The 17,279-nt window shown below is 47.0% G+C and overlaps 1 protein-coding gene across 6 annotated transcripts in view; it reads left to right on the top strand.

The window, feature by feature from the left end:
- Positions 1–17,279, top strand: part of RPH3AL (rabphilin 3A like (without C2 domains)) — a 95,466-nt gene that overhangs the window by 58,605 nt on the left and 19,582 nt on the right. For all 6 annotated transcript variants that reach the window (XM_050928839.1, XM_050928840.1, XM_050928842.1 and 3 more), the window contains one exon: positions 2,892–3,063. In XM_050928839.1, coding sequence (XP_050784796.1) covers positions 2,892–3,063 — 172 coding nt within the window. The remainder of the gene's footprint in view (positions 1–2,891; positions 3,064–17,279) is intronic.

The raw sequence follows: 17,279 nt of genomic DNA, 5'->3' as shown, positions 1-17,279 counted from the left end.
TTATCAGCAGAGACAATGTTGTAGGAGCAATGTGAAATGATAAACGTGTTCTTTATTAGCTAACAAGTGGGAGGAGGTGTCGGAGATTTGTCTATCTGGAGCATAACTGCTTAATTGCCATTGTTTCTGTTGCTATACTGGGGAAGGAATTGGGAACTGTAGTTCTTCAGCCCCTGCCCTCTCAGAAACCACCTCTTCTTATGGAAGTGCACCGTGGCTCAGCTCACGACTCAACCCAGGGTCTGTCACGCTGCGGAAAGGGGTTTCCCGGCCAGTCACTGGTGACCGTTTGATCTCGTGGTTCATGTTCAGCCCTAAAATATTTTCACTTTCAAGCATGTTAGAGGCCAGAGCAACTGACTTACTAAAAAGAACCAGCACTACACCGGGGCTGAGCTGGTATAGCAGAACCCCAGTGCTGAGCCTGACAGGCAGCATAGACCAGCGCAGAGGGCACTGGACTGTGAATTGATAAACTTGGGCTTTGTTCCCCACTCTGCCTCTAACCAACTGTCAGATTGTAGGTAAATCACTTAACTTCTCCATGCCTCAGTTTCCTCATCTGTGAAACAGGGACGATGATGATTCTTCCCTGCATGCAAAAAGTCCTCTAGCAATGCTAAATGCTGTTATCATCATCGAGCATTTCAAGCACTGTTTGATTATGCCCTGCTGTAAAAATGCAAGTTGCAGAATCCCTGGTGCAATTAAGTGTGCCCACCATTGCACCTGTGTTTGTACTGAGACCCACACTTCCAAAGTGCTTTGAGGACACAGGGTGAAAAGTTCAGTAAGAACCACCAAGTACGGCTGTTTCCTCCGTCAGCTGCACCAGCCCCAAGCAGAGCTGCAAGATTCACATTCTGCATGAAATATTTAAGGATTTGATCTGTTGTAATATATTCACTTATTCTTGGACACTGTGTCTCATTAGTTCATTATTCTGTGTGCTGGGAGGCTCAAATGAAATTACATTTTCCAGTATTTATTCTTCTTCACTGCTGCTCACCTCCTCTGCATCCCCACGCTTTATATTAAATATGTTTAACACGGTTGCTTCATCGCAGTGTTGTTATTAAAAACTAAATTAGAGAGAGATTACAAGTTACTGCCCTTTCCATGCCTGCTGCACGTTTGAGTTGGCTGAGCTTTCTTTGTGCTTGTATTTTCAAGTTCTTCGAGTGATTGCTCATACCGATTTCATTTAGGTGTGCGCACACTGTGTACACAGTCGTTGAAAAGTTTTCCCTTATCAGTGCCCGTTGGGTTGGGTCAGCTGTGGAACCCCTTGCAGTAGCGCCTTCATGGTGCTGAATATATGCCCCTGCTGACCCGGCCCCTCCTCAGTTCCTTTGTACCGCCAGTGACGGCCGTTGGAATGGTGATCACTTGCTGAGCAAGTATTCTTTTCATAGCGTAGTTAGTTTAGTTTGGTTGTAGTTCTTCCAATCCCCTGTCTGGGCAAAGCCGAGGTCGGTGCACCCGCCACGACACCAGATCCTTTCCCCTTGTTTTATGAATTGTCTAGTCCACTTCTACCGTGCTTGATCCCAAATAACATCGGACCGCTGGGTTCTTCACACAGTAGAAGTGAGATATTCTCTCCAATTCTGCTCCTCCCTTCCATTCCACGCCAGTTTCCCCATCCCTCTTCAGGGACCCTTTTCATGAGCAGCTCCTTATCCAGGAGGTGCAGGCGCTCATCCCCATGGGAGCAGTAAAGGAGGTTCTTCAGGAGCTATGGGGCAGGGGATTCTACTCCCTCTATTTCCTAATCCCCAAGGCAAAGCGGGGTAGGTCACATCCATTTTATTTTGGGTTTAGTTTAGCATTGCCCCTTAGAACTCTCAAAAGCAAAGTGGTCCTGATGCAGCAACACTCTTTGGCCCATTTACAACTTTAAGCGCACAAGTAGCTGTGTTGGAAGTTGATGGAACTTGCTCGTTTGAGCTGAGCGTGCTCTTTCAGATCCGTTTGCTGCAGGAGGTTTGTGTCTTATCATAGATTTTTAAGGCCACAAGGGACCAGTAGACTATCTAGTGAGAGCATGTGTACAGCTAGGGGATATCCCAGACTAGGAGCTGGTAGGGGCTTCCATGTGTTATACTTAGCCGCAGGGAAGCGCAAGTGGAGATGGGGCGAAGGGACGGGAGGTTCATTGGAAATAAAGTTGGCCCCACCTGAAAGGTAGCAGTTTGTCCTACTCCTGGCCTGGTGGGAAGAGAGCTCAGGGGTATAAATTTTGGGCATAGGATTTCATCCTGTTAATTCTGGAGTTACTTGAATAAAGCACATGTCGCAGGAAGGCATCCCACCATGATCTGAAGACCTCAAGAGAGAGAATCCACTGCTTCCCCTGCTAGCTGGTTGCACTAGCTAGTCATCTAACCTGACCTTGCTGTTATAAAGTTGTGCCCTATTTCTAATTTGAATTTATCTGGTTTATTGACATCTCTGATAATCTGTTGCTGCCACATGGGGGAGGTTGTCCATTGCAGAGAGCGCCCCGGGGATCACCGGATCCTTGCAGTGGATCTGACTGGCGATCTTTGCAAAGCATGCTGGGTCTGCTTCAGAGGAGCCTTTTGAACTCTCCTTCCTTTTGTGTTTGTCTTAGGAGGAGAGAGATGGAGCTTCAGAAGAGGGCCTGGGGAGAGGAATGTCGCTCTAGCAGTGATGAGTGTTGTCCCCACAGGGATGTCCTGATGTTCACATAATAACTTGCTCCAGGGAACTGGTGTTACTCTGTCACTGCAGGTCTCAGTTGGGTGGGGGCTAGCCAGCCAAAGCATGCTGGCATAGCATAGTCGATGGGACAGTCTCTGGGCCCACGTGCTCCTGCTAGGAACACGCACTGGCCTATGGGTAAACACGTCTCTGTCTCCGAACAGGTTTGGAAGAGGTCCGGCGCATGGTTCTACAAAGGACTGCCTAAGTACATTGTGCCTTTGAAAACCACCAAAACCAGTGAACTGCGTCTGCGGCCTCGACAAGCCGAGCCAGATGTGCAAGAAGTGAAGGGCGTTGGGACAGACCGCTCCTACACCTGGGCCAGAGGGAGAGGTCAGTCGTTAATTTCTTCCCTGCGTTTTCCTGTCTCGAGAGGACTGGGAGTGAGTCGAGTGCAGTGGGGCTGAGGAGTCTCATTGGTATTCACTCAAGAGTTCTGGAGGAACTCAAATGTGAAATTGCAGAACTACTAATTATAGTCTGTAACCTATCATTTAAATCAGCTTCTGTACCAGATGACTGGAGGATAGCTAATGTGATGCCAATTTTTAAAAAGGGCTCCAGAGGTGATCCTGGCAATTACGGCCTTGTAAGCCTGACTTCAGTACTGGGGAAACTGGTTGAAACTATAATTAAGAACAATATTGTCAGACGTATAGATGAGCATAATTGGTTGAGGAAGAGTCAACATAGTTTTAGTAAAGGGAAATCATGCCTCACTGATCTACAAGAATTCTTTGGGGGGGGGGGTCAACAAGCATGTGGACCAAGGGATCAAGTAGATATAGTGTATTAGATTTTCAGAAAGCCTTTGGCAAGGTCCCTCCGAAAGGCTCTTACGCAAAGTAAACTGCCACGGGATAAGAGGGGAGATACTCTCATGGATTGGTAACTGGTTAAAAGATAGGAAACAAAGGGTAGGTATAGGTGGTCAGTTTTCAGAAAGGAGAGAGGTAAGTAGTGGTGTTCCCCAGGGGTCTGTTCTGGGATCAGTCCTATCAACATATTCATAAATGATCTGGAAAAAGGGATAAACAGTGAGGTGGCAAAATTTGCAGATGATACAAAACTACTAAAGATAGTTATGTCCCAGGCAGACTGCGAAGAGCTACAAAAGGATCTCTTGAAACAGGGTGACTGGCAACAAAATGGCAGATGAAATTCAGTGTTGATAAATGCAAAGTAATGCACACTGGAAAACATAATCCCAACTATACATATAAAATGATGGGGTCTAAATTAACTGTTACCACTCAAGAAAGAGATCTTGTCGTCATTGTGGATAGTTCTCTGAAAACATCCACTCAGTGTACACAGTGGCTGAGCTGGATTTCTGCATTTTCCAGGGTTTTAGGGCTAAATCCAGAGACTGGGCCAGCTGGGCTGTGGTGGGATTTGGCTGACTTGTGTCTGTAGTAAAGTAAAGGGGTTTTGTTGCAGGCCAGTCCTGCTCTGGACTGTCGTGGACTGGGGTCAATGTGACCTGTGAAGGAAAGGAGTGTGATGGGGACTCCATTCTTTTAACTTGCACGGTATGGTCTGCAGCAGTGCCTGTTTCCTAGTGATTCGCATATAGAACTGGGAGCTCTTGGTTTCTGCCATTCGCTCAGTGTGTGACTCAAATCCTTTCCCCAAGCTCCGTGCCTCAGTTTCCTTCTCTGTAGCTAGGGGATAATGATACTGCCCCACTTCCCACAAGGGGTTATTAGTGTGTGCAAGGCAAAGCACTGCTCATCTCAGCCCGCTCCCTGCAATCATTGCTAATAACGATTGATTACAGGACTGTGAGAGAGGCCAGAAGGGGCGTGGCTGCTCTGTATGTGTGGTGTGCGCACTACATTTATAACAGGCAGAAGAGCTCGCTCTCGGAGGCAGATGAGTCGGATCTTTCACTGTTAAGAGATGTCTGCTTTTCCAAATGGGAGAGGCTGGCTTCTGTTGTCTGAGACCCTGTATCCTTCTCTCTTCCATGCCGAAGAGACGTAGATGAAGTTGAGGGCTGTGCGGCTAGGGACGAGAGGGGCGTTCAAATCTCTGTGGTTTCTTCCAGCATTTCTCAGCCTTTCTGATACCAAGGACTGGCTTGCTGCCTTCGTAAACTGCGTCAGGAAGCTCTCAGGGCTGGCGCCAATCCACGGACTGGTAGTTGAGAAACGCTGGGCTACTCCATCCTTGAGCCCTCTGCTGAGGCTGCCAGTAGAAGGATCGGTTGTGATGTAGCACCTGACTGCTGAGACCTAGGCTGCGGCATCCCATCCGTCCCACCAGCTCATTTAGCCCTTCCCACTGATCAGCCATTAGATGGTGACTATGTTCAGTCTCTGCTGATTTAGCCCAGTGTCCAGAGGCAAAAGGCTCTGCGGATCCTCGTGATGCATCTGCACCTGCTTGTGTTTGGGCAGGATAGTAACTGCTGTTGGAGAGCGACACAGGTTAACAAAGGTTTCCAGGCAGTCGGCTCAGAGAGGGGTTGAACGAACCGGCTCAGGCTGGGTGAAATGAAGCTGTCAGCCTTCATTCCCCTGGAGCACGTGTGCGTCGGTGGAGTGCAGAAGGGGTTCACAGCACAAACTGATAGGTGCAGTGCTATGAAAGTACACTCCTCCCCAGCCCCGGGATAGCAGCCTACAAAGAGCTTGGGATTTCTGCTGTCCTCTGAAGCATTGATCTTTGCCAGAAGCAGATAAAGTAGACAGATCAATGATCTTATCTGGCCTGGATGCTCCTGTGCTTTAGTGTGATGGCTCCAGCATGGCCCACTAGGTAGAATGAAAGACTCACTTTCTCTCTCCAGCAAAACTTAACAGGTGCTGAATAAAGGAACTTACTGGCAGAATTATACTGGTGTAATTATACTGCTATAGCTATACAGGAATACCTTCCCTCGCGGACGCTCATATTCCAGCCGAAGGGGGGATTTTTCCAATTTACTTTATATTGCTTTGGAAGTGGTATAAAACCCTCTTCTGAGAGAGTAGGAGAGGAACTGGAGTCACTGGTAGTCAAGTGGAGTCCAGGCCCAGGCTGCCTATGCTGAGCTAATGAAAGAGAAATAAGCCCCTCTGAGTAGTTAATTGAATAACAAGCACCTGGGCCAGCTAGAAAGCCATCAGGGCTCAGTTTCAGGGAGGTCCTCAGACAGAGAAACTCTTCTAAGGGAGAGGAGCTCCCAAAGACCCCAGGTCTCAAGGAGGAGGGCTGGGCATCCCATCAGCCCAAGGGGTCAGACTTTGTCATGTTTAGTTGGCTTTAATAAAGTGGAACCCCAACAGGGGAATCATCTTACACGTGTTCGGACTGTGTGGACTTCTCAAAGGGCCCTGAGATAAGAGAAACTGAGGCAGGAAGGGGCGTGCCTGCCCTGTTGCAGCCTCCCCAGCACTGCCACCCCAGCATACTGGGGGCAGTGGGCCTTCTTACCTACTGAGTGGCAGGGAGGTGGCAGGGCCCCAGTCGTTAGTCCTGCCCAGAAATGGGGCCCCAGGCATGTCTCAGTCTGGCCCTGAGGCCATCAGCAAATAGGATGTGTGCTGTGCCGTTTCCCCTCTGAACCAGTGTCTGGATGTGGTAGGTGTGGGGCAGAAGCGCCTCTCCCAAGGCAGCAGAGTTCATGTTCCAGCTCTGTACCACGTCCCCTGTCCCTCTCACATCTTCCACGTACGCAGACAATCTCCAGTTGCTGCCTTTGCTGTGTCGAGCCATCGCTTCTGTTTGGTCACACCCAGCTCTGCTATTAATCACAGCAGCAGCGGAACTTGGTTTCCCTAGCGTCATCTGGGTGAAAAACAATTGGATACTTTTGGAGAGCGGAGCTGCCGGTTTCCTTTGTGGACCAGCTGATCAGTGCTGCAGAACTAAAGCACCACCATGTTGTGTTGATTCCTCTCTGTTTCTTTCCAGCGGATTAGCAGAACTGCCTGCTCTCGCCGTCCTGCTGCCTCTTGCCATTAAGCCTCCCAAATCAGGGGAACTTTGAAGTGTTCTTTCTACTCTTTCCCTCATGCTTGGGGCTAGATCTCATCAATGTTAATGCAGGAAATGGCGTTTTTAATAATGAGTCTTGGGAGTTTGGTTTTGCTAACATCATATTAAGGCCCAGGCTAAGGTAGCACTCCCAGCCCCTACTGAAATTTTCCTAATTAAAGACAAAATTAATCAAGAGTGACCGGTTGTGTTTTCACCCAGGAGAGGATTAGAGGAGCTTGTCTTGGCAAATGGACCAAGTGATGTATTTAAGGACTCAGAGTAGCTCAACTAAAATGTTCCTCCTTTAAGAGGTTAGCTGATCCCAAACCCATGGAATTTGGTGGGAGTCTTACTGTTGACTTTAGCAGGTTTTGGGTTAAGCCCAGGGTGCCTAAAACCAGTACCCGGAATCTTATTCTGGTACCAGGTGTTTTGTCCTGGATTGTAACAGATGGAATACGGGAACTAAAAAGGTTATTTTTGTCCTAATGAAATAATAAGCAGGCAGGTTTCTACCTTGTTACGCTAGTGTAAATCTGGAGTGGCTCTGTTGCTGCTAATGGGGCTACCGTGGAATTATGCCAGAGTTAACTGAGAGCAAAATTTGGCCCAATGACTTTTCAAATGATCCCTTAGGGTACATCTACCCTACAAAACAAAACCGATGGCCACCAGTCTCTGAGCCCGGGTCAGTGGGCTGGGGCTCATGAGGTTTGTGCTACCAGACTAAAAATAGCTGTGTGGACATTCCCACTGGAGCCCAGGCTCCAAAACCCTCTTCATGTTTCAGAACCTGAGCTCCAGCCCTTGTGGGCAGTGGTTTCCCCAGGAATTGAAATTAGGGGGGGTGTTCGCATTTACAGGGTAGGTGTCAGGACCAATGAGATAAATAAAAGAGATATGAATAAAGTAAATGTTTTGTTAGGATTATGCAAATTTAACATAAGAATGATGCAAGTTACACCAAACACATGACAGGTCTAGATTTCTAAAAAAAATACATTTAAAAAAATATATTTAATTTAAATTGACTTTTGAAAAGTAAGCCATCATGGAGTAAGAGGAAAGTCCTCTCATGGATCAGTAACTGGTTAAAAGATGGGAAACAAAGGGTAGGAATAAATTATCAGTTGTCAGAATGGAGAGAGATAAATAGTGGTATCCCTGAGGGGTCGGTACTGGGACTATTACTGTTCAACATATTCATAAATGATCTGGAAAAATGGGTAAACAGTGAGGTGGCAAAATTTACAGATGATACAAAACTATTCAAGATAGTTAAGTCCCAGGCAGACTGCGAAGAATTACAAAGGGATCTCATAAAATTGGGTGATTGGGCAACAAAAATGGCAGATGAAATTTAATGTTGATAAATGCAAAGTAGTGCACATTGGAAAGCAATCTCAACTATACACACAAAATGATGGCATCTGAATTAGCTGTTAACACTCATGAAAGATCTTGGAGTCATTGTGGATAGTTCTCTGAAAACACCCGCTCAATGCGCAGCAGCAGTCACAAAAGCAAACAATGTTGCGAATCATTAAGAAAGGGATAGATAAGATAGAAAATATCATATTGCCTCTGTATAAATCCATGGTACGTGCACACCTTGAATAGTGTGTGCAGATCTCATAGACTCATAGACTCTAGGACTGGAAAGGACCTCGAGAGGTCATCGAGTCCAGTCCCCTGCCCTCATGGCAGGACCAAATACTGTCTAGACCATCCCTAATAGACATTTATCTAACCTACTCTTAAATATCTCCAGAGATGGAGATTCCACAACTTCCCTAGGCAATCTATTCCAGTGTTTAATTACCCTGACAGTTAGGAACTTTTTCCTAATGTCCAACCTAAATCTCCCTTGCTGCAGTTTAAGCCCATTGCTTCTTGTTCTATCATTGGAGGCTAAGGTGAACAAGTTTTCTCCCTCCTCCTGATGACACCCTTTTAGATACCTGAAAACTGCTATCATGTCCCCTCTCAGTCTTCTCTTTTCCAAACTAAACAATCCCAATTGTTTCAGCCTTCCTTCATAGGTCATGTTCTCAAGACCTTTAATCATTCTTGTTGCTCTTCTCTGGACCCACTCCAGTTTCTCCACATCTTTCTTGAAATGCACTGCCCAGAACTGGACACAATACTCCAATTGAGGCCTAACCAGCGCAGAGTAAAGCGGAAGAGTGACTTCTCGTGTCTTGTTTACAACACACCTGTTAATGCATCCCAGAATCATGTTTGCTTTTTTTGCAACAGTATCACACTGTTGACTCATATTAAGCTTGTGGTCTACTATGACCCCTAGATCTCTTTCTGCCATACTCCTTCCTAGACAGTCTCTTCCCATTCTGTATGTGTGAAACTGATTGTTCCTTCCTAGCTGGAGCACTTTGCATTTATCTTTATTGAACTTCATCCTGTTTACCTCAGACCATTTCTCCAATTTGTCCAGATCATTTTGAATTTTGACCATGTCCTCCAAAGCAGTTGCAATCCCTCCCAGTTTGGTATCGTCCGCAAACTTAATAAGCGTACTTTCTATGCCAACATCTAAATCGTTGATGAAGATATTGAACAGAACTGGTCCCAAAACAGACCCCTGTGGAACCCCACTTGTTATACCTTTCCAGCAGGATTGGGAGCCATTAACAACTACTCTCTGAGTAAGGTTATCCAGCCAGTTATGCACCCACCTTATAGTAGCCCCATCTAAATTGTACTTTCCTAGTTTATCTATAAGAATATCATGCGAGACTGTATCAAATGCCTTACTAAAGTCTAGGTATATCACATCCACCGCTTCTCCCTTATCCACAAGGCTCGTTATCCTATCAAAGAACGCTATCAGATTAGTTTGACATGATTTGTTCTTTACAAATCCATGCTGGCTATTCCCTATCACCTTACCACCTTCCAAGTGTTTGCAGATGATTTCTTTGATTACCTGCTCCATTATCTTCCCTGGCACAGAAGTTAAACTAACTGGTCTGTAGTTTCCTGGGTTGTTTTTATTTCCCTTTTTATAGATGGGCACTATATTTGCCCCCTTCCAGTCTTCTGGAATCTCCCCCGTCTCCCATGATTTCCCAAAGATAATAGCTAGAGCCTCAGATACCTCTTCTATTAACTCCTTGAGTATTCTAGGATGCATTTCATCAGGCCCATCTGGTCACCCATCCTAAAAATATATATGTTGGAATTGGAAAAGGTACAGAGATGGGCATCTAAAATAATTAGGGGTATGAAACAGGAGGAGAGATTAAAATGACTGGGAATTTTCAGCTTAGAAAAGAGATGACTAATGGGGATATGATAGAGGTCTACAAAATCTTGACTGTTGCAAAGAAAGTGAATGAGGAAATTTTATTTAATCCTTCACATAACATAAGAACTAGCAGTCACCCAATGAAATTAATAGGCAGCAGGTTTAAAAAAAAAAAAAGGAAGTACTTCTTCACACAATATAAAGTCAACCCAGGGAACTCTTTGCCAGGGGATGCTGTGAAGACCAAAACTATAACAGGAATATAAAAAGAACTAGATAAATTCCTGGAGAACAGGTCCATCTGTGGCTATTAGCCAGGATGGGGAGGGATGCAATACTATGCTCTGAGTGTCCCTAGCCTGTTTGCCAGAATGGGAATGGGCAACAGGGGATGGTCACTTGATGATTACCTGTTCTGTTCATTCCCTCTGAAGCACCTGGCCTTGACCACTGTTGTAAGACAGGGTACTGGGCTATATGGACCATTGGTCTGACCCAGTATGACCATTCTTATGTAAAAATTAATAATAATAAAAATGTTCAGTACAGAAACTCCCCAACATAATGACCTCCCAAGATAACAACAATGTGAGATAACAACCTTGGCAAATAATGCATTTAAAAAATCTTGGCCTACTAGGAAACATTTATTTAAGTTTATTCCCAGTCACAAATCTAGCATTCTGGAGCAAAGTGACTAAAATATAGTCCAACAAACAAATGTTTATTTAACATGCCCCTCACTTTTCCCTCCATCGCACTCCACTCACCGGTGTTGTCCTTGGTCAGTGGAGATTCAGAGTTCAGAAGTGCTTTCACGTGACTACACCTGCCAGGTGGGGGACAAGAAGGTACCTTGCTTGTTCCTCCAGCTGCTCACTGTTCGCTCTGGCTACATCTGTTTGTTGTGCCATTGTTCATTCCACCACTCTGTTGCCAATGGCCCTGCACAGTCACCTTCGGCTGCCACCTGGCACTGTGACCTCTGCGAGTTGGTCTCTTGAGGTTCTACCAGCTCTCAGTGATTTCAGCTGAGCTCTCAGTGTGGGAACCTCGCTCGCTGCTAGTGCAGTCTGGGCTGTCTCTTACACAAAAACACTGTCCCCACAACAGGACTAAGCACTTAGACCTGATTGTCAGTGATTTCAGCTGCAGTGGTCACTTAACAGAACAAAAGATTCTCTATGGAGCCTAATCAGCTCTGTCTTTAAACAGTGGAGAGGGACAGGTCCCCAGCCTCTCTCTTGATGCCTTCAATTCATCACAGGTTAAGTACAGTTCTACTGGCCTTTACTCATACAATAAGAACAACATTTCATCCCCCATTCCCCCCATATTCAAGTGGTGTGTAACCCAACCCCAGGCAAAATCTATCACTTGGACAACACAGATCTGTTTGTGGATACCTAGGTAGATTAGGTTTGAATGTAAATATAATCTGGCCCTGAAGCCTTTCCGCACAGCCCCAGCTCATCACTAGCTGTCAGGGAGAGCTCATTTAGACTTTGCTTACAAATCATCATTTGAAATTATTAGGTTGGCCAACATCACCAAAATGAATGCACTGACATCATAAAAAACAACAGCTGTATAAGGAAGCAAGGAAGCTAGTCTATGTTCATACTTTTAAAATCTATTATACTTTTTCAGATACACATATTTTATCATACATGCTATAAGTTTTTAAAGTGTGTATTAATGTTTCAGTTTAAATTCAGATTTCCAAACAGTCACTAAATTGGTATGTAACTAGCTCACAAAACTTGGGGGGGTGTTGGGGAAATTCAGGAGGGGTGTAGGGAAATGACTGCTTGTGGGACTTTCTACACTGTTCTCTTTGGACCTGTAGCATGAACCCCGTGAGCCTGAGTCTGCTGACCTAGGTGGATGTGGGTCCTCCCGCCACCTCTCTTGAGGTATAGACATACCCATAGACTCTGGTCCTTCTCCCACTGGAGTCAGTGGCAAAATCTGTCCTTGGTTTCAGTGCAAGGGAGTTCAGACCTCTAATTAATTTAGGGTTCTCTCTTCTGAATGTTTTTCACAGTGAGGTTATAGATGGCTTCCTTGGGGGTACCCATCCTGTCCATCTGAGTGCCAAACGCTTTGCCTAACAGCATTTCTCTCTTTTTGATATGCATAGAAGGTGCGTGTGAAACTGGAGGTGAAAAGCCACACATCAGTGAAGTAGAGGAATCGGACCAAATGAGCTACTCATCATTTGTTTCTTGAAAGAGAGTTGTGATCCGAGCACAGGACTGTGAACCAGTGGCACTGACTCTGTCTGCGAGCCAGTCACTTAGCCAGACTGCATCAGTTTCCCCATCTGTAAAATGGAGGTTAAATGGTACTGGGAATCATCTTCCTCATGCTGGGTACAATTATTGGCCTTTCTCCAGAAAAAATAATTACAAGTGTAAACAAAATTACTGATATGTATTTGCTTAGTGCTGCCATCGTCTACATATTGTGCGGAAACCATTACAAAGACCTTACCCCAAAGAGATTTCAGTCTGAGAGATGCAACCAGTGTAATAAAATCCTACCGAGACATACTACATTTATGTTTGGCCTGATTCCACTGCTGTCAGTGAAGACCTTTCTGTTTCAAATGCTTGTGGAAACGTCAGAAGAGAGGCCGGGATGCTCAGGTCAGACATTGCTCTCACAGTAGGCTGCGTAGTTTGTTTTGAATAAGTAGCTCCCATAAATACCGTTCAGGCACCAGGAACAGTGAAGAAGCAGCCCAGGAATAACAAAGCCGCTTTGATAAACCGGGCCCCTTTACTGATCCAAGCGGTGCTATTCCTTTCTCGCGTGCTTACAGACCTATGGCTTGTTGTGGTTTATGGGAGAAATAATATCAAACGGGTCCTTACTGCCTTTAATATCCTGTCACTTTCTTCCCTTGTTCTTCTCCGACATGGCTCTAGTGCTCTGGTTGCCACAAAATCACCATCTCCAATGTGGTGTACAACCTTTCTTTCCCTAATGCAGGCTGGATCTTGCTGGGGATCTGCTTCCCCTGGCCTCCTTCCCACGTGTCTTATGGTAGCTGCCCTCCCCAGATGTGGCAGACAGTTCCCCAACCCCTAAGGTGCTGGCTGCTATACAAGCGCACAGGGAGAGGGAGTAGAGCTGCCAGTCTAATTAGATGAGGTGGACAAAGGGGGTGAAGAAAGGAGGATTGTTACCCCTGTTTTACAGGTGGGGAGCTGAGGCCTACGGGAAGGATGTTCTCTAGGTCAGTGAGTCGAGGCATGAATCACTTGCACTCTGATTTTTCCCCGCTCTGGTGCCCACACGTCAGCACTCTGTTCCTCTCTGCTCCTGTCACCAGGCCCCTCTTGCTCAGATGTTTAACCCACTCCCTTTTCTTCGGCTCTGCCTGCCCCTTTCAATGCAGCCTTTGCAGATAATCAGACTGCGAGGCCATGTGCTGAGCTGGCATCCCCGAGGCACCCAGCCATGAGCTGCAGTTATGTCGCCAGCCTGCATTGAAAGCCGCACCTCATCTGGGCTAGGGTATGGAAGGTGCTAGGTGACACATGCTAACAGCCTGCTTTAGACAAGACAATGCCATTGGCACATGTTCAGCTGGCAAACTCGACGGGTTTAACATGTCTTATCGCTACCTGGCTGCTAACGTGTGTTAGCAACACCTTCCAAAGCCTGGGGCACACAAACCCAGTACGGCCGCCATGTAAAATCCCACCTCTGTTGAGCAGACATGCTCAGAAAGGAATCGTGGCATTAATGTACCTGCCTCTCTAGCAGAACCAGAGAGGTTAACTTCTGAGGCTGCTCGTAATGGGCTTTTTGTTCCCTTGAGTGACAGTAAGGGGAAGATGGTTGGCTTAAGGCAGACAAATGCCTCTTGTGAGGCTTTGCAGTGACCTCAGTCCTCCAGGCTTTTGAAGAGTTGAAGCAAAGCACAGGAGACTTGGGATCAAGCCTTGGCATCAAGGTGAATTAAAGAAACCTGCTTGGCAGCAGGAGCATAATTAACCTGCTGCCTGTAGCTGAGTAATTGAGCAGCTCAGGTGTGTGCAGCGGCAAGTCTGGAAGCTGAAATCCCTCTGTTATATCCCAGCAGAAGGGGCTCCTCATCCCGGCTGTCAGACTGAGGTGAACATTTTGTCACATCATATTTTACATACTTCAAGGGGAGGCCTCTATTGATGAGTCTAGCTTTGAACTCGGGTAAAGGCCTTACAGCAGAGCACACCAGGCAGTTGCTGCAGCTAGTGAATAACATCACATGGGGTTTAGGTTGGTTGGCTGATTTTTGAGTCCCCTGCGCTGATCCGAGGGGAAGGATGGTCCAGTGGGTCTCTGGAAACCTGGGTTCAATTCCCAGCTCTTCCACAGACTCCCTGGGTGACGTGAGCAAGTCACTCGGTCTCCCTGTGTCTCAGCTCTCCATCTGTAAAACAGGGATAATAGCCTTGCCCTGCCTCACAGGGGCATTGAGGGAGATCCAGTAGAGACCAAGCTGCTCAGATGCTACAGCAGTGGGGCCACAGAAGGACCTAGATAGAGCAAGCTTCTGCCTGTCAATGTGCTCAATCCCGAGGCAGTCACTTGTTCTTGCACTGCAACTGCTGAGGGTGAGGGGATGGCTTAATGGTGTAAGCATCACAAATGAAATCCTTAGGCTTGGTGGAACCACTGGTGTGAATTCAGCAACGTGGACCTGTTAGCTGTGCGTGTGGCTTTTCAGGGAAGAGTTTAAAACCCAGTGTCCGGCCTGCTTTACGTGAGCATTATAGGCATGTTCAGAAGTTATGGGGTTTGTCCACATATCCTTGGCCAACTTCTGCATTCAGCGCCTGTCGACTGCTGAGCCTCAGTCCAGAGCTGGCTGCATTTCGAAACTGCTGGGTGTATGAACCTTGGGATAAAGGGCACTGTGTAAATATGCAATATTATTGCTACTTATGACACATGTTTACCAGCTGAATTATGAACAAGTCCATCCAACCCCTCTCCCTGCTGGCCCCAGGACTTGAAATGTTCCTTTTAACACAAAAATAATTCTAGTCTTGTCTTCCTGGCTGTGAAGAAACTTTCCCTGCATGTGACCCTTTGTCCTGCCCTCTGAAACAGCAGCTCAGAGAGGGGCAAGCTACTCCTGTGCTCATTTCGATGATTCTGAAGCCACGTTAATGCCTTTGCTGCCCATAACAGATGTATGCAACTGTTTTGGGACAGTTAGTGGAGCTTACTCCAGTGGGTGGAGTTTGGAATCATGGGTGGAGCTTAACTAAAATACCGTTCCTCATTCCCCCACCGTCTCCACACCCCAACTCCGTAAGGGATCTGTGTAGGGTCCTGGTAACTGTTTATACTGTGTCCTGTGGCCATCTATGAAGACCTGGGGTGGGGAGGAGAAAGCCAGCCAGAAATGGGGCTCTGTTTGGGGCATTCAGCTGAAGCGGGTGGTGGGGAAGGGAGGTACAAAGCCTTTGAAACACGCTTGGTCACTGCTTACTGCCTGACACCTGCGAGTGTGCTTAGTGGAAGAAAAGCAGGAGTTTTGTACACACCCATTCTCCCTCGCTGACACCAGGATTTGCTATTGCCTTTAGTCTTTCTGTAATAAACAAGCAGTTGCCATGGGAACTCTGCTATTATTTAAGTCACAAATATATATTGTCCCCATGAGAATGGCAGTCACGTTTCCTGTCCTCGAGGACAGATCTGCTAGCTATGGTGGCACATTTGGGTGTTTGCAGTAGGACAGGAGGGACCTGGGCCGTTAGGGGAGAGGTGCCAAATTAATAGCAGACACTTTCTTTCAGGCACCTTTGAATCCTACAGGAGAAAAATTAAGGGAGCCCCCGCCTCCAAAAAAAGGGTCTGGTCCCTAAGCAGTGGCATCACGTGTGGTAACAGAATTTCGCACAGCCATGTTCTCCAGCTCTTGTCTCTTCTAACAATGGGCACAAGTCCTGTTGCCATGGGGTGTGCTGAGGTGTCAGTCACTCTGTGGGCGGCACAGAGAGCAGCTGTGGGGCGCAAGACAATACAGTTTAGGTTCCTGCAACATCTTTGTGCAGGAATTATATCCCCAGGTTATGGCACTCAATTAATGCATGTTATGCTCAATTAAAGAGCTAAAAATTGTTTATTATCGACAGGGCTTAACTCCCCCAGAACATCCCTTTTTCCCCTCAGGCACCGCACCACTCTTTTGCCATCCACGCGTCAAACCCTCTACCTGGACCCTCTTTTCATCCCACCTCTTCCTGTCCCCGCTCCGCCCAGGTACTGATATAGCCTCCATCTCTGTAGTACCCAGTGCCTGCGGCACAGAGCTCAAATGGCTTCCTAAGGCCCTATGGGAGGAGTTGAACACCGATCTCCAGGTGCCTGATTCGGTGATTAGGGCATTAGCCTGGGAACCAGGGTCAGTTCCCTGCTCCGGCACAGACATACTGTATGACTTTGGGAAGGTCGGATAGCCTCTCCGTGCCTTTGTGAAATGGCAATAAGAGCCCTGCCCTGCCTCACAGAGGGGCTGTGAGGAGAAATCCATTCATGATTGGGAGAGCCATTGAAGTGCTTTAGATTGACTTAGCCCCAAGATCAGCCTCCCTGCCTCCATCTCCAGTGCCTGCCACCTTTGCCTCTTTCCAAAGAAAACATCCCTCCTGTCCTTTGCAGTTGCAGCACCATAACTGCACTGTGCACAGAGAAACGTGGTGTCAACAATGGCACAGGGCACCTTGCATGGCCCTGCACCCCTGAATGCATGACTCGTCAGGGCCGACCCCAATGTCGCTTGTAGTTTGTAATTAGTCTTTTCCTGTGAGTGTGAGCTTAGCAGCTGTTTTCTCTGCATCTTTCCTTTGATACTTTGTGGAGGGGGTGGTTGTTGTTAGACACTTATCCTTTCCCACAGTACCAGGGGCTGATTGCTCCAGGAGAGAGAGCTCAGAAAGTGCTCTTTAAAAACGTGATGTCAACACTCAGCTGCACTCGACTGGTAAACACAGCTCGAATGCGTGGGACTTGGTGCCCACCCCCACTGTGAAGGATTCGCTTGGTAAGACCATTCCCGTTGCAGGCAAGAGGGTACAAAAGCAGTCAGGGATTTGTCTGATTTGTCTGTCTGAGGCTAGAAAACCTTGTGCTGTCCTCCCAGGCCAAGCAGGGTCTGCTAGGTCAGTACTTGCTTGAGAAAGCATCTGGGAATGGCATGGTACTGGTGAATCAGCAGGAGACATTCTGTTCTTCCCACTCAGCCAGATTTCACCGTGGGCTGAGGGCCCTGGCCTCTGGCAGCACCCAGGAGGCAGAAGGCCAAGGT

The sequence above is a fragment of the Gopherus flavomarginatus genome, chromosome 19, assembly GCF_025201925.1.
Source record: "Gopherus flavomarginatus isolate rGopFla2 chromosome 19, rGopFla2.mat.asm, whole genome shotgun sequence".
NCBI classification, from domain to species: domain Eukaryota; kingdom Metazoa; phylum Chordata; order Testudines; family Testudinidae; genus Gopherus; species Gopherus flavomarginatus.
This window is presented reverse-complemented; position numbering and strand designations above follow the sequence as displayed.